Source organism: Nycticebus coucang, chromosome 22, assembly GCF_027406575.1.
Source record: "Nycticebus coucang isolate mNycCou1 chromosome 22, mNycCou1.pri, whole genome shotgun sequence".
Lineage (NCBI taxonomy): Eukaryota > Metazoa > Chordata > Mammalia > Primates > Lorisidae > Nycticebus > Nycticebus coucang.
Genome location: NC_069801.1, coordinates 13340815 through 13363014, shown reverse-complemented (window position 1 = coordinate 13363014; position 22200 = coordinate 13340815). Strand labels below are relative to the sequence as shown.

General features: G+C 50.1%; 1 protein-coding gene across 3 annotated transcripts in view; it reads right to left on the bottom strand.

The window, feature by feature from the left end:
- Positions 1-11125: 11125 nt before the first annotated feature.
- The window catches only part of IGSF21 (immunoglobin superfamily member 21), a 239509-nt gene continuing 228434 nt past the window's right edge, over positions 11126-22200 (bottom strand). For 2 of the 3 annotated variants that reach the window (XM_053577134.1, XM_053577136.1), the window contains exons 7-10: positions 13033-13118; positions 12480-12672; positions 12092-12130; positions 11126-11354 (exon numbers count right to left, since the gene is read on the bottom strand). In XM_053577134.1, the coding sequence (XP_053433109.1) occupies positions 11281-11354; positions 12092-12130; positions 12480-12672; positions 13033-13118 (392 nt within the window). In that variant the 3' untranslated portion in view covers positions 11126-11280. The remainder of the gene's footprint in view (positions 11355-12091; positions 12131-12479; positions 12673-13032; positions 13119-22200) is intronic. The other variant, XM_053577135.1, reaches the window with a different exon arrangement.

Sequence of the window (22200 nt, the reverse complement as noted above, 5' to 3'; positions counted from 1 at the left end):
GGGCTGCCAAAATCGCTTCCATTCTCTTAGCCCAGAGCACTGACCCCACAGTACCTTGGCTGGGCTAGTCACACATCAGAGTAGCCTCTCCGCAGATTCTAACCACTCATCCAAAGACAGAACCTCAGCTGTCATGTCCACGTCGGGAGCTGCCCATTTCTGTGGGCCATCTGCTGGGCCAGGGCAGCAGGAGAAAAGCTGTCTGTGGGCCGCCTGGCACCCACCCGGGCACTGCGGTCAGCGTGGCTGGCATTCCGAAGTGGACAGTGACTCCCTGAGTCCAGCCGGTCGCAGCGCAAACCTGCTGGTGCACTGCAGTAAAAATGCCTTCGACTTAATATATGCTAATTAGATTTTAATGGGATTCAGATTTCCAACAGTAGTGCGGTGTTAGCCATGGTAAGTTATAATCATATCTAATTGGTAATTCTAACATAACAAATTTCTTGGATAAATTATTCTTAGTTAATAGTCCCCTAGGAACCACCTCAACACACACCCACACGCACATGCGCACAGGCACACATGTATCTTCGGGGAAATGGAGAAAAAGAACAAGGCGGATGCAGGTTCAGAGCAAGGCAAAGTTGTTTAAAATCTGGACTGTTCAGAACCTCAAATAGAGCCTCAGACAAAAGCCCTTGAAGTTGTTAGAACCCAGGGTAGAGTCCAGAACGCGGTGGCGGTGTGTGTGACAAGGCCATTTTCCTTGAGGCTGGGCTGCCTTCTCTGGTAGGCTGTTCCCATTCCCAGAAAGTGGCAGCAGGAGAGGCCACCAGGCTCAGACACCAGCCCAACGTAGAACATGTACCTTACCCCTCGGGAGGCTGTCCTGACCTTGTATTTCTCTTTGCAAGACACTGTCACCTTGGATTCTTCCCTGCTGTAGATTCCAGAACCCAACAGTTTGTAAAAACAGGGAACCCACGGGCTGAGTAAATATTTTCGTTACTAGACAATTGAGTGTAATTCTAGGGAAGGGGATGGGGCTGCTCAGGGCCTCTGTTTTCCCAAGTCTGCTCTGGATGGAGACGTCACATGCCTTTCTGCTTCCCCTAAAAGAAGAGTCTTTTTCTCTGGGGCAAAGAGGTGGGCCCTAAGGAGAAGACCAGCAGTCTGGGGTGGTGCTGAGCCAGCCCGCTCTAAGGCTGCCACTGGCGGAGTGGAGGGGGCTCTCTGCCTGCCCTCCTTCTCTGCTGGTGGCCTTTGAAGTCTTTTAGCCTCAGAGGGTGGTGACACAGTGGCCGTGTGTGGAGTCAGGAAGGCAGGTATGTGTGTAGAGAGAGTAAGGCTATACCATCTGTGCTCCCTGCTTACCAGCTGCATGACTCTGGCAAGTCCCTTCTCCCCCTCGAGGTCACTTCTCGTTCCGTTTATTGAGTGCAGTGATACCTGCCCAACCTGGGTGCTATGTGGGCCGATGGAAACAACTTCTCAAAGAATCCTGGTGAGTAAAAAAGTACCCAATGTACTCACCCTTATTATGAAACTAATGTAGGACCTTCACATGAAAGCTATAACCCAGTTACAACCTAAGAATAGGGAGAAGGGGGAAAGGGGGGGGAGGGAGGTGGAGAGAGGGGGATCAATGGGATTACACCTGCGGTGCATCTTACAAGGGTATATGTGAATCCTAGTAAATGTGGAATGTAAAGGTCTTAGCAAAATAACTAAGAAAATGCTATGAAAGCTATGTTAACTAGTGTGATGAAAATGTGTCAAACGATCTATGAACCAAGTATATGGTGCCCCATGATCATATTAATGTACACAGTTATGATTTAATAAAAATTAAAGAAAAAAAAAAGAATCCTGGTGAGTAAATGCAGGTTTCTTTTCCCTTTGTTCTTCTCCTTCACTCCCCTCCTTTTATAATGAGATGATCGGGGAAGACAATGACCTTGGGGGAAGAGTAAGGAACCGCACGTGATCTCTTTTACCTAGTTTTAAAGGCTGGAGATTCATGTTAGCACCGGGTACCAAGAGAGTAACAAGGACAGGCACCATTTACTGAGCACGTGAGATATACCAGACTTGGTTCTGAGTATTTTATATGCACTTTCTCACTCAGCTCTCATAGTAGCCTCCTGGGGTGTGTTATCCTCATCATTTAGAACAGTAGGTCACAAAAGCACAGAGAGGTTATATAAATGGCCTGAGGTCACACAGCTAGTCAATAGCCAAGCCAGGAATTCGACCCAGAGGAGTATGGTCCTACAGTCCACCTCTTAAAACATTGCACAGTGCAGCCTCTGGAACCAACCAGCTCAAGATCATTGGAATATTTAGAAGAACCACTTGCCTTGGGACAGCCTCCAGAGAGCAGAGAGGGAAGGGGGCTGACATTGACTGAGTGCCTGGCCTGCTCCTGACCATGTTCACTACTGGCCCCTGCCCCTCCCGTCACATAGCTACCCTTCCTAGAGAGCTAGGGCCTCCCTCTGCCCCGACGAGTCAGCCCTGGCTCCCACCACCCTGCTACAGCTGTCTGTGCCCAGGCCAGCTTTCTCTGAGCTTCTTCCCCTAATTTGGAGACTGGGGATCAGGTCATTCTGAGGCTCAGGATGTGACAAACAGCCAGGGCTGAGAACACCCTAGGGCCTCCGCTGCCCAGCCAGGACTGCCCTTCTCAGCTTGTCTTGCTCCAGCTCCCCAAGTAACCCTCTATCTGGTCTCCCAAGGCCAAGAGCAGGCTTCCCAAACTTGACTGGGCACCCAGAAGACCTGGGGCCTTGTGAAAATGTAGATTCCTAGTGTGCAGGTCCAGGGCAGGGTCTAAGATCCTGCATTTATTTTTTTGTTTGTTTGTTTTGTTTTTTGAGACAGAGTCTCACTTTGTTGCTCTGGTCCGGTGCCATGGCATCCTAGCTCACAGCAACCTCAAACTTCTGGGCTCAAGCAATCTTCTTGCCTCCACCTCCCGAGTAGCTGGGACTACAGGTGCCTGCCACAGTAGTTTTTCTATTTTTAGTAGAGACAGGGTCTTGCTCTTGCTCAGGCTGGTCTCAAACTCTGAGCTCAAGGAATCTACTTGCCTTGGCCTCCCAGAGTGCTAGGATTATAGGCGTGGGCCATGGACCCTGGCTGAGGTCTTGGAATCCTATCAAGCTCCCCGGGGACCCTGGTGCTGCTAGTTCAGGGACCACACTGCATGTGGGAGGATCTAGAACTCTCACATGCTCCCCAGCTCCCCATAACACTCTGCTTCTAGGCATCTTCTGTGGTTCTGATGCTCTCACCCTGCACCAGAAGCATCACGATAGCTAACACTTACTGAGCACTTGTGATGGCCAGGCCCTGCCCTAAGGACTTTCTACTCTTCGTTCATTTAACGCTGGGGTGAATGACACTGAGTCTCCATTTTACAGAAGAGGGAAGAGGCGCAGAGAAATCAGTTAACTGTGGGAGTCACACAGAGAGTGAGTGATGGAGCAGAGAGAGTGACGTCAGACACGGGCGGGATCCCTGAACTGGACCACTCTGCCACACTCCTCTTAGAGGAGAAGCCCCCTCTTCTCAGCCCGGGAGAAGAGTTTAAGAAAGGACTTTCCCTGTGGTCAGAAAAGGGAGGTTGCCGGAGGAGGTTGAGTTTGAAAAGTTGGAGGGGACGGCCGGTGTAGAAAGGAACTCTTCAAAAGTGCCTTTGGTCTGCAGCTCTGAAATCTCCAGGCCCAGTGGAATAAGAGGTGTGGGAGCCTGGGATGGGGACTGCAAGGTGCCCCCACTGCCACTGTCCCCAGCCAGCAGCTGCCTGGGACAAGGGATGGAGAAGAGCAGAGGCACGGGGACAGCTGCAGAGGTTCAGCCCCAAGGTCAGGTGCAGCTGGCGGTCAGGGCTTTCTGTGCCCACTGAGATTTAGGCCTGCCGCCCCATTTGAAGAAACGCATGTATTTTGCACATCAATTTCCTTCCACCCATCACTCAGGCCTGTCGTTCCTGGAGGAGGCCAAGGGCATAATCACTGACACAACAGCTTAAATGTGTTTGGAAAACTTCCCTGCTCTAGTCTGGGCTGCGGCTGCCCCTCCTAGGCCGGACTCCCTCTTTCCCCTCGTGTCTCTTTGGGTCTCACCCACCTTGACTCTGCTTCAGACTCTTTCCTCCCTGGGCACCCATCCTCTGTCCCCTCCCCCTCCCTCTCCACCTCTCTGTCTCTCCATCTCTCTGTCTCACTCTGTCCCAGGCTCTGGTTTCCTCTCTATCCCCCTCTCTGCTTCCCTGGCTTTGCCTTCACCTTATTCAGTGCTGATCTTTGCCCCTTTCTGTATCTTCCAGGAGCCCTCCCCCAAGTGACCCCTTCTCTGCCCCTTCCATCCTGTCCCTACATCCTTGGCAGAACTTTCTGTCTCCCTGGATGCCTGAGCCTGCGGCCCCAGACGTCTCCCCACACTGACTGCCCTCTGCCCTCTCTCTCCCCTCTCTGAGCCTCCCCAGCCCCTCTCAATCCCCTTCCACTCTTCCCGACTCACTTTCCTGGGGTACTCACCCTCTTTCTACCCCTCTCTTTAGGCTTTAATTTTCATGTCACTGCAGGGGGAATGACACTCCCTCATGTCACTGCAGGGCTCCTGAAGGACTCAGACCCTGCCACTGGCCTGCTCATCCTGCCTCCACCCAGGAAATGTACAGTCCAGAGAGAAACAGAGGACGGGAGAGGGGATAGAGGAGGGGTCCTGAATAAGGACCTTATTCAGTGCTGGGCACATCTGAAGCCAGCACTGAATAAGGTGGAGGCAAAGCCAGGGAAGCAGAGAGGGGGATAGAGAGGAGACCAGAGCCTGGGACAGAGTGAGACAGAGAGACAGAGAGATGGAGAAGTTTGGGGGCTTCCCAGGCCTGTCAGCATCCCTGACACGGGCAGAGCCCAGGGGTCCATTCCTGTTTTCTCAGCTCCGTGTACACTTGTGCTTTTGATAAAATGTACAGCTTTTCTGGGGTCAAGACTCCAGATCTGGGAGCCCTGTGCCACTATCTCCTGGGGGCACCTGGTGGCTCTTGGGTAGGAGGCACAGGTCACTGCTTTGTGTTCCCTGAAGATAGATGGCCATGGCCCAGGGCAGAGCTGGCTGCTGGGGTCATGGTCATCTGTGGGTGGACAGGTCGTTCAGGTCCTCTCCTGGTTGGCTGATAGCCCTGGCCAGGGTAGAAGCAAGAGGAATAAATGTCTCTCGTCTGCAGAGGTGAGTGAGGCCAAAGGAGCAAGTGATTCCCCTTGGGTGGGTCTGTTGGACCCCAGAGATGTGTACCCCAAAGGCTGCAGAGAGGATAGCAGCCACACGCCTTTTGTCTCTTGCAGTCTCCTAGCCAAATAGACTACCCAGCCCTCTTCCCTGGAAGGAACAGTGATGGAGTGAACCACAGGCCTCCCAGCTTCCTGTGACCTGAGTGATGGGGAGAACCCTGGATGATCACACTTGAAGAGCCCAGGCCCCATTTTGGAGCTGCCACACACGGAGAGTGCTAAGTGGTAGGTGTAGGCCACATGGGGGACTGACACCTGGGCTGATATGGTGAGTGTCCAGGGTAGTGGCTCCATGGATGTCCAGCAGTGGTCTTTGCATCTTCTGGGCACACCTGAAGCCAGAAGGTATCAGCAGTCACCTTGGCCCAAGAAACAGCTGGTCAGCCCAGGGGATCTCTGTAAGGCTTGGACACCACTGGGTGGTCTGCAGAGGGCACATGGAGACCAGGACTCGTGGTTGGGAAGAAAAAATGGGTGGGGATGAGGCTTCCGAGGGATCAGGAACATGGTTGTCTGGTGGGGACCAGAAGCCATGTGACTAGTCAGTCTACCTTTTTTTTTTTTTTTTTAATTTGATGTCCCTGAGTGATAATAAAAATGGGACCAGAGCTCAGGGATGCTTATGACCTGCAGCATTTGGGCTGCTGCCTGGGAGACAACCAAGGAATCTGAACCAAGCTGGGGTCAAAACATGAAGGTGGCAGAGTTGACTTTGATGCCCTATCTTATCCTTCAAAGCCTGGCTGCTCTGTCACCGCTTCCTAGAAGCCTCCTCTGGCATCCCTGTGCCAGAACAATCTCTCCCCCTTCCTGGGCCCTGACTGCCTCTTCTCAGACTTCTTTTCCAGTACTTGTCACAAGGAATTGCAGTCCTCCCCTCCCCCCAAGTCTGTCGCTCCTGAAGGATGGTTAGCTCTTTAGGGGCAGGGTCCACCCCCAGTCTGTCATTCCTCAGGGATGGTTAGCTCTTTAGGGGCAGGGCCTGCCCGGTTATTTTTGTTTCCCCTGCCTGGTGCAGGCCTGGCTGGGTGATGCTTGAGGTTTGTCAAATGAGGGGGTGAGCAAGTGGCTGGATAAATGAGGATCCGTCTCCTCTCTCAAGCTGGGCTCTGTTTTACTCATTCCCCCATGGCCCATCCCCAGCCCTCAATCCCAGGCTGAATAAACCACCCACTCCAGCTGCTCAAGGCTCTGAGTCTTCAAATTCAAAGCCAAAAGCAGGCAGCTGCCCCACCCCGTATAGCTCTTTAGCCTCCCAGCTGGCTCCCTCTGGGTGTGTTTCTTGCCACTTTTTGTGGTTCAGCCACTTGCTGCTGAGATATTCATGCACCTCAGGGGTCAGTGGAGCCCAACAACCATACTGTTAATAGGGCAAAGCAATTCCAATTTCATACCTACATGCACTTCCCTCTATTAAGGCAAGGAGAGGGAATACGTTTTTGCTGTTGTTGTTGTTATTTCTTCCAGAAAACAGGCAAAGGCACTTTGCAGCAGAAGCCTATGTAGAATTACCGGCAGGCAACAGAGGGGGCAGGTGGGTCCTGTGAGAAGGAAGTAGGTTGCAGAGGCTGGGGGTACTATGTGGTTGTTGTCTACTGATCTGGTCTGGATGTTCACACAGTGATGAATACCTGAGAGCCCTCAGCAACTGAAGATCATCTCACCCATAGGGGACTTTGCTATCAATGTGCAAAAGGTGGGCATGCAAATATTTAATGAATGAATGAATGGGTTTATTTGGTATATTTTTCAAAGAGAAATTGTTATGAGGAGGTGTTGGGGTTTTCCAGCTTAAATGAAAGCTTGTGACATGGTACATGGGAGACCAGAATTCTAGAACCTCAATCTCGAAATGTAGGGCCATGGTTATAGACCATGAACACACCTCTAGTTATTCTTCCTTCCCTGTATCCACCTACCATGATGTGACTTCTCAGCTCCTCCCATTACCAAGTGCAATCTATTTTTCTACTGCATGAATCTGAACTGGCCTTGGGATATGTGTTGGTCAACAAAGTGCAGCAGAAGTGACAGTGTGCAGGTTACTCTAGACCACAAGAGACTGGTCTTGTGTGCCGTGACTCTCTGTCTTGTTCATTTACCCTCACTGGACCTGGGGAGTGGGCAAAACTGGGTCAACCCGGCCAAGGTCACCCTAGACCAACCACCTCAGCTTCTCCGCACCTGACTATGAATGCAAGAGTGAGCCCAGGCTAGATCAGCCAAACCTGGCTTGGCTCAGCAGCCACAGCCTAAGGAGACATAAGAAACAGCTGTTGTTTTAAGCTACGACATGCTTTGGATGTTTGTTATACAGCATCATGTGGCAATAGATAACTGAGATGAACACCATATGCCCGTGTTCCTAGTTAATCTCCAGCACTCATCACACTTCTTGACCCATGGTAAGTGTTGAGTAAATATTTGTTGTGTAAATTAACATGCTTTCAGAAGCACTGATACAACTACTTGTCCCAAAATCATCCTTGGTCCCAGCTGCTCATGCTAGAATCCTCTCCGCCACTCTCTGCCTGGCCAACCTTTTTCCTTCAAAGTTCTGCTCCTCTGTCATCTGTTCTCTTTTGTCTCCTCTGACTCATCCCTCCCACCTCAAGCCTCCAGAGTACAGAGGAGGTGCCTGTGCTGGCCATTTGTCACAGTGGGATCACCGCTGGTTAGCTGAGTAAATGTTGCCTGGTCACTGAACTGTGAGCAACTTGAGAGCAGAGTCCTACTCATCTCTAGAGCCTGGATGCCCTGCACAGGGCCTGGCCCTTAGTAGACCCTTCCGAGCTGCTGAGTCATTCATTCATTCACTCCATAATTAGTTATCGAGCACCTGCCCTAAGGGCTGAGGATACAGCAATGAAAAATACAGATGTGGTCCTGGGGCCAACATTCTGGCTGAGGATAGGGGGAAGACTGCCAATAAATAAGAAAATAGCAAAAGTGTCAAGTGGAAATGCATGTCATATGGATAATTAAGTTGAGGGTAGTGTGATGGAGAGGGATGTGGTGGTCAGGCAGGTCTCTCTGAGGTGGAAGGCAAGCTGCCATCTGAATACAGGCAGGAGTCAGCCCTGCATAAGGGAAGAGAATTCTAGGTAGATGGAACAAGGAGAGCCTGAGGCAGGAATGGGCTGGGAGAGGCTGAGGAATGGGAAGATGAGTGGGAATGAGACAAGTCCAGGGGCAGGTGTGATGGGCAGCCAGGCATCTGAAAAGAGGGCACCATGATGTAATCTATTTGAAAGGATTCCTCTGACTGCTGTAGGGAGACCTTGGTAGGGAAAGGGCAGGAGGGAATCTGAAGACCAGACTGGAGGCTGAGGCAGCTTTCCAGGCAAAAGGAATCTTTGTACCCTGACTGTGGGGAAGGAGAGAAGTGAATGAATTCAGGATGAGTTTTGGTAAGATGCCAATATGCCTTTGGAGCAGATGTGGAGGATGTGGGGAGAGATGAATGAGAGAGAACAGTGACATGTTCGACCCGAGCAACTGGGTTGACGGTACCATTTTTGGAGAAGGGGAAGGCTAGGGAAGGAGCATGTTTTGGAAGAAAAAATCAAAAGTTGGGTGTTAAATCAATAACACAAAGTTGGGATTACCTATCTGATAGCAGGAAGTGGGACACTTGAGTCTGGAGATCTGGGGAAGAGTTAGAAAGTCCATGTAGAAATTAATCAAATTGGTCATCCGGGTCCTGACTTGGCAGGGGCCAGAAGGGGGACGGAGCCACCGCTCAGCTCCCAGATCTGTGTCTGGGGCCCGGAGTTTTTGCAGGGCTGGGTCTTGGTTCCCTACAACATTTGCATGGCCTGGGAGGGACCCTGAGGATTCAAGGCCATCCTCTCTCCTGGGAAGGGAGAAGCCTAGGGCCTTCATGCAGCAGAGGTGGTGGGGGCCATTCCTGAGAGGGAGCTTTTTGGCCCCTCTGGTTAGGGTGGTGTTACATGGCAATGAATCACTGAATGGGCCACAGCTTCTCAGTGGCAGACACAGTGCTCTGGGTTCACCACTCCATGTCCCTTTCCAGGGTACACAGGAAGAGAGCATCTCCCAGGCCCCCTTGCAGTGAGACTTAGGCCACACGACTCCTCCTGGCTAATGGGCTGTGGGCAGAAGTCATCTGTGCAATAAGTGGCCTGGCCCTTAGTCACACCCTGTGTGGTCGTATTAGTTTCCTAATTACTGCTATAATAAATCGCTGCAAACATAGTGCATTCTCTTTGGGTTCTGAATCAGAAGTCTGAAATGGGTCTTACGGGGGTGGTGGGACCTGTTCCCGGCCTTGTTCAGCTTCTAGCCTCTGCCTACACTCCCTGGCTCACAGCCCCTGCCTTACATCACTCCCATTTCTTGCTTCTGTCATCACAGTTCCTTCTACTGCCTTTCACCTTCTTGCCTCCCTCTGATAAGGACCTTGAGATTGCACTGGGCCCACCTGGATAACCCAGACTCATATTTGCCTCTTGAGATTTTTAACTTGATCACATCAGCAAATTTTTTTCTGCCACCTAGTTCTGGAGATTAGGACATGGACATCTTTGGGGGGCTCTTACTCTGCCTACCACACTGATACTCTAGCCCTCTCTTCCTCTGCCCTGGGGATTCTAGAGGTCATATGTTTCAGTTGGAGATGGAATAGGACTGCCCAACCTGCCTTGGGCTCTTTGTGAACCCCAAATAAATCTTGGTTGTACTAGTAAGACTCTGGGGTCAGTGTGTTACTACAGCACAATCTATCCTGTGAAGACTAATGCAGTCTTCCATGGGCTCTTCTTGCTGATGCTTAAGTCTTGACCACAACTCAGAGAGGTCACCACCACCCTTGCCCCAGGACTCTGAATCCTATCCCCTAAAGCTAATAGCTGAATGACACGAGGAATCATCTCGTGATCAGGTAGACAGTTCTGGGGAATCTCTACCACTGACTTACACATGACGGTGACTGACGTTGGCCTTGGCCATGTGACTTATTTTGGCTAGAGGAATGTTCATAAACATGACACAAACCTTAAGGTGCTTGGATGATTTAGGTCTTTTCTTGAACTTTGATGATCCACCATAAAAGGATCAAATGTCAGATAGTGGCTGGGCCTGGTGGCTCACCCCTATAATCCTAGCACTCTAGGAGGCCAAGGTGGAAGGACCCCTTGAGTTCCAGAGTTCAAGACCAGCCTGAGCAAAAGCAAGATGCCATCTTTAAAAACAGCTGGACATTGTGGTGGGTGCCTATAGTCCCAGCTACTTGGGAGACTGAGGCAAGAGGATTGCTTGAGCCCAGGAGTTTGAGGTTGCTATAAGCTAGACTGATGCCATGACATTCTAGCCTGGGCAACAGAGTAAGACTCTGTCTTAAAAAATAAAAGAAAACAAAATAAGATAAAGCAAAACAAAAAATGTCAGATAGGCACTTTCCCTTCTGTGTGGGCCCTAGAACGAACACCCATGAAACAAACAAACTCAAGGAGTCCTGAGGCCAATCCATATCTGGGAGTCCAGCCTGAGGCAGCTAGTCCAGCTGAGCCCAGGCTAGATCAGAAGAACCATTCAACCCGAGCATAAATAATTATAAGGGCATGTTGTTGCAGCCATTGAGATTTGGGTCGGTTTGTTATGCAGCGTTATTGTGAAACAGCTGACAGTTACACTTAGCTCTGAGGGATCTTAGGTTTCATGAGAGTCTCTAACCACTTCCCACACCTGGTTGTTAGGACTTTAGTGAGTAATGAGCTTCACTCCCCAACCCCCTTCATCTTGGGAGAGGTGCCTTCCATCTCCGTTGTCACCTCCCTGAGCTCCTGGGCCAGGACTGGATGCCAGGAGATGCCCAATTGCTGCCATTGAACAAATAAAAAATGCACAGCCACAAAGTGAGGTGGGGAAAATTGTTTGTTTTAATTAAACTGACTGAAGAAGCCAAGACACAGACAGAAAGATACTAAGAACAAGACTGGAAATAGTTTAGAAAAGAAATGAAAACCAATTGCGGAGATGTCAGTGCCCAGTGGAGTGGTGGGGGCCAGGCGTGCCTTCACGTCAGCTCCAGAACCACTGTCAGGGCAAGCACCAAGGTGAGCCAGGCGCCAGTAGGGCCAGATGCAGAACCTGTGCCAGGCAGCAGGGAAGAGGTCAGAGTCTGCACATCAGTCCCCATTCCAGTATGGCAGAGCATGAGGGTGCCCTGCAAAGACCCTGCCTGAACTTCAGCATCAGGGTGAACCGGGTGGGTTCAAAGCCCAGCTCTGCCAGCTGGCCTGCCTACCTGTCCTTGACCCTGTCCCTGCCCAGGCCTGCTAAGCTGAGGTCAGGCTTGCTGGTGGCCATCAGGATCGTCCAGTGGGGACCAGGAATAGGAGCCTCCATGGTGAATTGTGAGCCTGGCTCAGTGTGGGACAGCAGGGGCGGAGGGCCTGGGAGCAGAGTTTGGGTCCCTTGGGTGGTACTCACATTGGGGCACTGAGTGTGGGCAATACCGGGAGGGGAATATAGAGGGACCCAGATGAGGCATCAGTCTATGCTCCCAGCTGTCTTAGGAAGTGGTCCAGGGCCCCAGGACATAGCCCCATGGTCAAGGCTGGACACATCCTTCTGGGGTTGGGACAGTCAAGCTCTGAGCTAAGAGAGATGCTATGTGCAGTGCGAGGGGCCCTAGAATTACAGCCAGCTGCTCAGGCCTGGCAAGACCCCTGTACTATTTTAGTGCCCATCCTTGCCCACCCTTGACCTCAACTCTGCCTTACTAGAGGGTAAATTAAAGTCCTGCCTGAAGTGTAGGGGAGGGGTGCCTGCAGCCTCAGAAATCACTCGCTTTTAAGCAGGAGGTTATGAAGGCAGGGACTTACCAGTGGATTCCTCCGTTCCTCTTGGAATATTTGGGTTTTCTATTGGAAAGACACAGAAAGAGAAGCCGAAAGTGGATGATTCAGAACTCGTGTGGCTCACATGCCCTGTCTCAGGGACGCCACACAATTTCTCTGCGGTTGGAGAAACTGAGAGAGGTCAAGTAGTTTGCCCAAGGCTGCCCAGCTGCTAAGTGGCAGAGCTGGGATTTGAACCCAGAGTCTCTCTGAATTGAAATCTGCATAGTTTTAACCACTGGGAAACACAGCCTGCCTGTGGGGCTCCCTCTCAGGGCAAATGTAGGGCCCTTGCTGCTCCCTGTTCCTGGGATAGCTCCCAGTCAGGACTCATTCTGGGTCTTTTTCCCAATCCCAATTACACCCCCCATACCGAACACGATGAGCCGGGTGTGTGTGTCAGTGGAGCCCAGCGGGTTCTGGGCTGTGCAGCGGTACATGGAGCCATTGAGCTCGGCGGGAACCCGTTCCAGCACTAGCTCCTTCCCATCGAACTCGGTGCTGCCATCCAGAAGGCGGCTCCCAACCCGCGTCCACGTGAACATGGGCTCCGGGAAGACCTCATTCTGTTGGTCAGAGCAGGGGAGAGTTGAGTCAGAGCAGGCAGGGGTCAGAGGCATTCCTGGCCAGGGCTGGCAAAGCATCCTCATGTGATGAGCTGGGCATGGCTGCCCGGAACCCCAGGAGCAGAAGGAGCCTAGCGCCAGAAAGAATGTCAGGATTGCTGAGCTGCGTCTGCTCCCAGTTCTGCATGGGGGAGTGAAAGGTGCACGCACCTCTTTACCATTCAGTTCTGCCACTGCACAGATTGGGAGACTATGACCCACTGTCTGTGGCTGGCGGTCAAGAGAAAGGTGTTGGAGAAGGCAGCCAGGGACCTAATGACCCCCTCCTCCACCCTCCCGGATGCTCAGAGAGGGGCTGACCTGAAATCCATGGACCAGAATCCTCACCGTGTCCCCTACCCGGGCTCTGCTGGGTGTCATCATGATTTTGGGTCCTTTGGGGGCAACTGTAGGGAGAGAAAAGCCAGGTCAGAGGGGCATGTGTGTGGCGGGGCAGGGGTGGCTAGCATGGCAAGGTGTGGGGGACAGAGGACATGGAAGAGAAAGTTCTAGTGTAGCAGTCAGCATCCTTGGGATTGGTTGCTTCTGCCCTGGGTACTCATTCATTCATTCACTCACGCCTGCATTCATTCAGGCACATTCCCCTTCTCATGAGTCAGACCTCGCTTGGTACCTGGGGATTCAACAGTGTGCAGGACTCAGTGTCTGCCCTTGTGGGCTTCACACATCCATGGGGGAGAAAGACAAGCAACAGGGAGGTATAAGCCAGTGTGACAAGTGGCAAGACCAGAGAAGTGCAGTGGCCAGTGAGCTCAAGGAGGAAACTGACTCTGGGGAGGTGATGCCTGGGAGACCAGCCCCTGCCAGTGCGGAGAAGCTGGTTCCAACAGCCAGACGGGAGGCACCCGTGTTCCCCCTGCACTGCCCCCTCGGGGGGCAGGCTTTTTGCCTCCTTGTCCAGTTGAGTTAACAGAAGTCCAGCGAGTGCAAAGTGACTTGACAAAGGTCATATTGTGAGGAGAGCAAAGCCAGCAGTTCAGGTCACCTGACTCTGATGGAGTGCTCTTTCTCCCAGGTTAATCTTCCAAGTGAGGCTTCTCTGGAGTCTCCAGGTGGGGCGTGGACACGATGCAGAGAGATCATCTTCTCCATGGGCCCAGCCTTCATCTTCCCTGCCCCTCTTCCTCACATCCATATGCCCCTTCTCGTTCAAGCCCCTTTATGTCTCTGAGCTTGGGAGACAAGAGGCCGACAGCACTCTATCCTACGAACAAAACCTGAAACTATTTGCAGTTCAGCATCCCCTGTGGATTGCTGGCTCTGTGCCCTCATGCTCAGTTGGGAAACAGCCCTGTGAACCACAGAGAGGCATACCCAAGGCCGCCCGCAGAGCCAATTGCCTGCTCTTTCTGACTTTCTGCTCGGGGCTCCTGTCCCTGGATAAATGCATCTGTTCACCCATTCACTCATTCACTCAACCAAAATGGTTGAGCCAACCTCGCATCAGGCTTTGGAGCAGAGCTGGGGACATGGCAGTGAAGAGGCCAAGTGCTTGCCACATGGAGCTCACACTTCAGTAGAGGAGAGTCAATTAGCAAAGAAACGTGCAAAAATTTCAATCAGAGAGTGACAGTGCTCTATGCAGAGAGTTAGGGAAGGGAGGGTGGAGAGAGTTAGTGGGTGACATCCTGAGATGCGGTCATCAGGGTGTCTCCTCCAAGGAGGTGACATTTAAGCTGAGATACGAAGCTCAGCTCCAGGCAGAGGGAACAGCCAGGGCATGGCCCTGAGGCAGGCCCGGGAGGGAATGGGGTTGGGGACAGGCCCCGTAGAGCTTGCACAGCCGGCCGGAGGAAGGTGTGAGGGTATTGTTTGCAGTGCACGCTCTGTGCAGCACTGCAAACATCTCCCAGGAGTGGCAGAGGAAGGAAAGCTTTATCTCTGCCCTTGCCTGGTCCCCAATCCTCTCCTTCCCACTCAGAGCTCTTCAGAGCAGAAATCAGAACAGCTGGCACATGTGGGTGGTCTTCCAGGCCCTGCCAGTATCATTCTCTGAGAATGAGGCCAAAGAACTATAAAGTAAACTTTAAGTAAGACATCTGAAGTGCCACGTGGGGCAGAGCAAAGGGTCCATGAGAAGAGCAAGGTTTGCACGGAGGGGACGGAAAGGCAGGGGGGGAGGAGGGCCCCATATTGAGTGCCTGACGCATGATCTCATCTAACTTGCCAGCCTTTTTTTTTTTTTTACTAACATTTTTTTTTATTTCAAATTAATACGAGGGTACAGATTTTTAGGTTGCATTGTTTTCAATTATAAGATAAGGTCAAGTTGTAGTTGAGCCCTTCACCCAGGGGGAAGGCTGAACACCCTCACATTGTGCACATTAGGTGAGATCCCGCCAAGAGATGGAGACTTTACATCTTTTATGTTTACCTGGATGGAGTTGAAACACACATTCTTCTTAGTAAAGTATCACAAGAATGAAAAAAAGAATTTGCCAGCTTTTTGGGATTGTCCTCATTAGGAAACAAAGACTTAAAGCTGTCAAGGCATGTTCCTGCCTTCCTTATTAACCCTCGCGTGCTGCATCCTGGCCTTGGGTCACTGAGGGTGCTCTTTGTCCTTGAAGTACTGCTGGGCTGGCACCGTCGGTGCAGCCAGCACAGGGTGCCAAAGGGGCAGGAGGAGGCTGGACCCCTGGAGGGGCTGGGCGGAGACCCCTCCCCTCCAGGTCAGGTCTCACTCTTCACCTTTCTAAAGGGCCCCTGCTAACTCTGCCAGGCCTGGGCCTGCTAACTAGGATGGGAGAGGGAATTGACATTTATCACCTGCCAAGCTCACTAGACTGTGTTTGGGGATGTCACACTGAGGCAGGTTACCATGAAAATCATTTTGCCGGCCGTAAAACTGGCCCTGCAGGAAGCCAGGGGCTTGGCTAAGGTCACACTGCAAGGAAGTGGCACAAGACAGACCTGATGGCAGGTAGGGGGCTTCAGAGGGAGGCTGGGAGCCCCGGGTGGGGGAGAGGCAGAGCTGGGTGCCCTCTTCCTTCTGGGGAGCCCGTGTCTGGGCAGAGCTGACCCCGAGGGGCACAGAGCGTGGGCAGTGGAGGGGTCTGCTCTTCTCTCCCTTCTTTGAGCTCTCTCCTGGCAGCTGACAAGTGTCTTTGTAGCAGATGGCCTCTGGCTGTCTCCTCACCACTTCATCAAGATGTTGCTTCTGGAAGCTGAGCCAGCTGCTGTCAGCCTTTCCACGCCCAACACCCCCAGGGGCAGCTCCTGACAGTCAGGGGCTGGGCCCCCCTCCTGCTCCTGGAACACAGCACTAAGAGTACCCAAAAGGAATGTCCTCAGTTTCAGAGCTTTCAGTCCCCTCAACCCCTGAGCATGTAGAAAAAGCAGGAGTCCAGACATCCAGGACTGAGCCCAGCCCTCTGTTTTCTGTTTGTATGACTTGGATGAATCCATTCAACGTGTTGGGCCTCAGTTTTGTTGTTGTTTCAATTTGGCCAGGGCCGGGTTTGAACCCGTCACCCTCAGTACATGGAGCTCGTGCCTTACTCACTGAGTCACAGGTGCTGCCCGGGCCTCAGTTTTTTCACCTGTAAATGGGCGAGCAGACTACCCCCATTTGGAGGAGATGTTCTGAAAATCTCAATGGGGTGGAGAGATGAGGTGACAGTGTGAAATGTGAAGTGATGCTCATCTGCTCATGGAAAGCAAACAGTCCTGGTTATATACACTGCCCCCCTCCACTCTCCTGAGTATCCTCATGTAAAGATATCATGGAGCAATCTCAGGGAAAAGCTCCTCTGGGTTGCCCCCAGGAATTCTGGTGTTCACTAAGACAACCACTCACCCACCCACCTACTCATCCGTCCGTCCGTCCATTCATCCATCCATCCATCCTGTTAACCCATCTATACATCTAAATATCCACCCATCCATATACCTACCCACAAACCTACCAACCTATACACTCACCCATTCATTTGTCTGCTCTGTCCATTTAATTTTTTGCCACAGACCTAATCTTTGTTGGTCACCATGCAGGGCAATGTTGGGGAGAAAATGATGAATACCAATAGTAGCTTCTATTTCTCAAATAGTCACTCTATCTGTCACCATGTGAGGACCTTTGTATGCATCGCCTTAGTTACTCTTCACGACAACCCAGGAAAGTATTAATTAATTATTAACCAAGCATTTATTAAGTGATATGTTAGGGATTGTTGGGAGCCCTGCAGCATGTGAACAAGGCAGATAAAGACCCAGCTCACATGCAACGTAGATTCTCGTGGGGATCTAGATGAGAATTGGAAATACAGAACGTGCTTGCAGCTGGGCAAGGAGACAGAATAAGAGAAGAGGCTGAAGAGGCCAGAGGAAGGGGTTGTTTTAGAGAAGAGTGTTCAAGGAAGGACTCTCTGAGCAGACAGGAGCAGAGGGCTGAATGAAGGAAGAATCTAGAGTTTATGGGGGAAAGATTAGCAGAAAGGAAAGCCAGTGCTAAGTTCTGGAGATGGGCCTGAGCTTAGCGTCATTAGGGAACAGTGAGGCAGACGCTGAGGTTGAAGTGACTTAACAGTAGGAGGAGCTTTAGAAGATTCGCTGAGTAAGGAAGTGGGATTTGGCTTCAGATCTGATAGCAGTCGGTGAACTGGCTTTAATTCCTTCTTCATAGACTTTAAAATTTGGATCAAATTTACATGCAGGGAAATGGACTGTTCTCAAATGCACAATCTGACCAATTTTAAGAAATGTGAATGCCTGGGTAACTACCCTCCTAGTCAAACTCAGGAACATTCCCACGCTCTGGAGGGCCCCCTCACGCCTCCCCCTCGGCGCTCTCCACTCTCACAGGTAAACACTGTTCTGATTTCTATCAACGGAGATTTGTTTTCTTGTTCTTGAATTTCACATAAATGCACTCTTTCAGTACATATGCTTCCTTGGCTGGCTTCTTTCACTCCTGCATGATGTTTCTGAGCCCCCTCTCTGTGGGCACGTGTGTCTGAGTTCATTCATTTGTACTGGGGAATGATTTTCATTGTAGGAATATACCAAAAATTATGGACATTTGGATATTTATAGGTTTTTTTGGGGGGAGTCATTGTTGTCATAAATAAAGCTGTTGTCAACATTCGTGGCCAAGTCTTTGTGAACACACGTTTTCATTTCTTTTGGGTAAATACTTTGGAGTAGAATGGTTGGGTCCTAGGGTGGGAATAGTTTTCTCTTTGTATGAAATGGCCAGCAGTAGGAGTACCATTCCAAAGTGGTAGAGCCATTGTATAGCAGTACCTCAGCAATACACAGGGATTCTGACTGTCCTACATTCTTTGCCAACATTTGGTATTGTCAATTTTAAAGATTTTTAGATGTTTATTTTATTTATTTATTTATTTTTTATTGTCGGGGATTCATTGAGGGTACAATAAGCCAGGTTGCACTGATTGCATTTGTTAGGTAAAGTCCCTCTTGCAATCATGTCTTGCCCCCAGAAGGTGTGGCACGCACCAAGGCCCCGCCATTGAATATTTGTATATCTTCTTTTAAAAAAAATTGAGTTGTCTTTTTTTTTTTCTTTTTTGGATACAGAGAGGAAGGAATTATTTTCATTTCTTATTTTATTTTATTTTTATTGTTGGGGATTCATTGAGGGTACAATAAGCCAGGTTACACTGATTGCAATTGTTAGGTAAAGTCCCTCTTGCAATCATGTCTTGCCCCCATAAAGAAGGAACTCTTATACACGGTTGGGGGGACTGCAAATTAGGACAACCTCTGTGGAAAGTAGTATGGAGATACCTCAAAGAACTAAAAGAAGACCTACCATTTGATCCAATAATTCCGCTACTAGGTATTTACCCAAAGGGGAAAAAAAAAGTCATTTTATCTTAAAAGGTACCTACACTTGAATGTTCATAGAAGCATGATTCACAATCACAAAAAATGTGGAAACAAACCCAACTGCCCATCAGTGAATAAATGTATTAATAAAATGTAGTAACTGTATACCCTGAAGTACTACACGGCCAGAAAAAGTGGCGATCTGGTATCTTTCATAAAATTTGGATGGAACTGGAGATGGTTCTTCTAAGTAAAATATTGCAAGAATGAGAACACAAAAGCCACACATACGCAATACTACATTGGGACTAAACGATCAACACCTATGTGAACATATGGAAGTTAACACTCGACTAAAATAAAGCAGGTGTGGGGGAGGGGGTTGGGTAAATTCACACCTAACAGGGGTGATGCACACTAGCTGCTGAAGGGCACGCTTGTAACTTAGACTCAATCCATACAGAGTGAACAATGTAATCAAAACTGTGTAACCCCGTAACTATTTATTTATTTATTTATTTATAGAAAGCGTTTTGGCCTGTCACCCATGCTGGAGTGCAGTGGCATGGTCAGAACTCCTGGGCGCAAGCCATTCTCCTGCCTCAGCCTCCCAAGTAGGGGGGGCTACAGGCACGAACCACAACACCTGGCAAAATAAGGTCGTCTCCTATTTCTGACTTGTAGTGATACTTTTTATATTCTGGATGGAAATGCTTTGTCCGATATGTGTATTGAGAGTATTTTCTTTCATTCTATAGTTTGCCTTTCATGGGTATTAAAGATGTCTTCTTAAGAGCAGGTTTGAATTTCAATTAAATCTAATTTTCCAATTTTTGATTTTTCATTTAGTGTCTTTTTGTGACTGCTTTAAGAAATCCTTGCTCCACCAGTGTCACAGACATATTTTTCTATGTTTTGTTCTAGAAGCTTCATGATGCTGGCTTTCACATTTAATTTTACGATTTCATTTTAAATTAATTTGTGTGTGTGCTCACCGTAGGGGCCCAGGTTCAGTTTTTCCTTATGCGTATTCAGCTGTTTCAGGGTCATTTGTTAAGAAGGCTTCTCTTTCCTCATTGAACATCCTTGGGGTCTTTTGTCAAAAATCAATTGACTCTATGTATGTGGGTCTATTATCTGGACTCTAGTCTGTTCTATCAAAGTATTTGTCTCCCGCTGGAAGGTTTTGGGTAGGTGCGTGTGAGTGTTGTGATCTAATTTGTATTTTAAGTAGATCAATCAGGGCGGAAAATAGAAGAGGGTAAAAGTGGAAGGAGGAGGACCCGTTTGGAGGCTACTCTAATCATCCAGGCATGAATCAATGGTGTTTGGATTAGATGGCCCGAGTGGAAACCATGATAGGTGGCCGATTTGGAATATGCTCTGAGGCTGAGCTTCTAGGACTGGAAGATGGATTGGATATGGACTATGAGAAAAGAGTGGGAAGAGTGTATGGCTCCAAGGTTTCTGGTCTGATCAAAGTGAAGGATGTAGTTGCCATCTACTGACATGGGTTCCGTGATAACCAGGCTATCTGTGTCCAGATCACAAGAAAGGTACAAACCCAACAGGACAGAAATTCAGAAGAGGCACATTCAGCTGGAAGGATTAGGAGAGAGTCAGAGAAGGTTTTCTGAAGGGGTTGGCATTTGAGCTGGGAAGGGCATCCCTACAAGGGAATAGTAGGAGCAAAGCCCCCTTGCAGCGAGTTATGCCTTGACCCTCACTGGCCTGATCTTCAATGTCCTTATCAGATGATAAGAGTCTGTTCCCCGAGGTCATGTCGTCCATCCTACTGTCTTACCCAAAGTATAGGGGACCCTGACTGGCAAAGTGCATACATTCACGTCCTCTGGGCTCACAGAACTCTCCCCTGGTCATACCCACGAACTACAGCCCAGTACAGTGAGCTGTAGAGCACATCAGTTAAGAACACAGATTCTGAGACCAGACAGCTTGAGTCCCTTATCTATAAGATGGAAATAATGATAGTATGTCTCACTGGCCTCATGGGGTTGTTTCATGATGTCATTGAGATCTGGTAGGGAAAGTACCTTGTAGAGAATGTGGCTCTGAACATGTGCTCAATCCACGTATGCAGTTACATTATTCTCCCCATTCAGCTGGGCAAAAACTGTCTCAGAGACACAAGAGTCCTGATGTCTCACCGATTGACATTTGGGGAAGGACAGCCAGCTGGCCCAGGGATCTCTTTACTCACCCACCAGGATTGGTCTCTTCACTTTGGTGGCCCTTCTGTGTGCCCAAGTCCCTACACCCACAAAGTGCACAGGCAGTGGGCCCTTCTTTCCCTTGCTCTGATGATGAGTTAAGGGTGTCTACAGAGGTGGCTCCAGTTAAGGGAGAGTCTGGGATCAGAGACTGGGCAGGCAAGGGCTTTAGTGTGGCTTGGGGTAGAGGTTATGGGGGGTAAAACAGGCCAGCAGCTGCATGCCCCCTCATCACTGGGAGTTATGAACTACGAGCTCAACATTCACCAGCTGCTTTGAAGTCCTTGTCTGGTCTTTCATCTTTCTCTTTCTCAGTGGGGTGAGACAGGGGAGCCATCCCCCTGAAAGCTTGCACTTCCGCAAGGGAGGCAGGATGTGGCTTTCATGGGAAGAGCAGCCAGATGAAGGGTAGAGACTGCTCTCCCGGGGCAGGAAGGAACAAGGAGATTTGGATGGTCCAGAGACAGGAGTGAAAGGCTGGCAAGCAGGGCGGGCTCCGAGAGAGGTCTGAGCAGCCTCCACATCTTGCCCAGTATCTGGCTTTATGGGGTGCTTAAGATGTCTCTATGGAATGACTCCAGGGGTGAGCACCCAGGACAGAGGGATGCCATGAGGAAGCCCAGTGAGAGTCAAGAGCAGACTCTGGTGTCACACTGCATGCCTTTGAATCCTTTGCCACTGACCTTGAGCCACTTACTCAATCTCCCTGGGCCTCAGTTTCTTCGTCTGTGACATGGATATTAATAGTGCCCACCTCACTGGATTTTCATAGGACTCACAAGTGGATACAAGAAAAGCAACAGCCTGTGGTATAAAGGAGGTGTCCAGTAAATCTTAGAGCTTATTATTTTCCATGTGGGTGAGTGGCCTGTGAGAATCAAAGGCCTATTTTAATGAGTCTCCAGGGAACTAGCCCCACAGGCAGCCAAGGCACTGGGTCCTGGGGAAGGTGAGTCCAGTGACTGGCATTATGGGGAGAGAGAAGGTCCCAAGAAACTTGGCTTGAAATCCTGGCTCTGCTACATGGAAGTTAGTGACTCGGGGCAAGGGACTCCACCAGCCTGAGCCTCACTTTTGCTCTTCTGTAAAATAGGACTATGTGGTAAACTTGTACTTGTGAGGATTGAGTGAGATAATCCTTGCAAATGTTCCTGGCTGTAGTAGGTACTACTTTCCCTTTGTCTTTGGTGTTGGAGGGGTTGCATGTCCTGGTGGTCTAGCTAAAGACAGAGAAGCCCTCTGGGACCCTGACACAGGCTGCAGTCTCAACCTTGTGTCATTGCTCTCAGCCCTTGGTCACGAACAGCCTGGGTCAGGAGCTGTGGGTGGCTCCCTGCAGCCCCTGACCACTGCAGGAGTCTCAGGAGACAAGCTCAGGCACTTCTAGGTTCAGGAATAGCCTTGGAGGGCTGCAGATCGAGGTGCAAAGGGACACAGGCAGAAG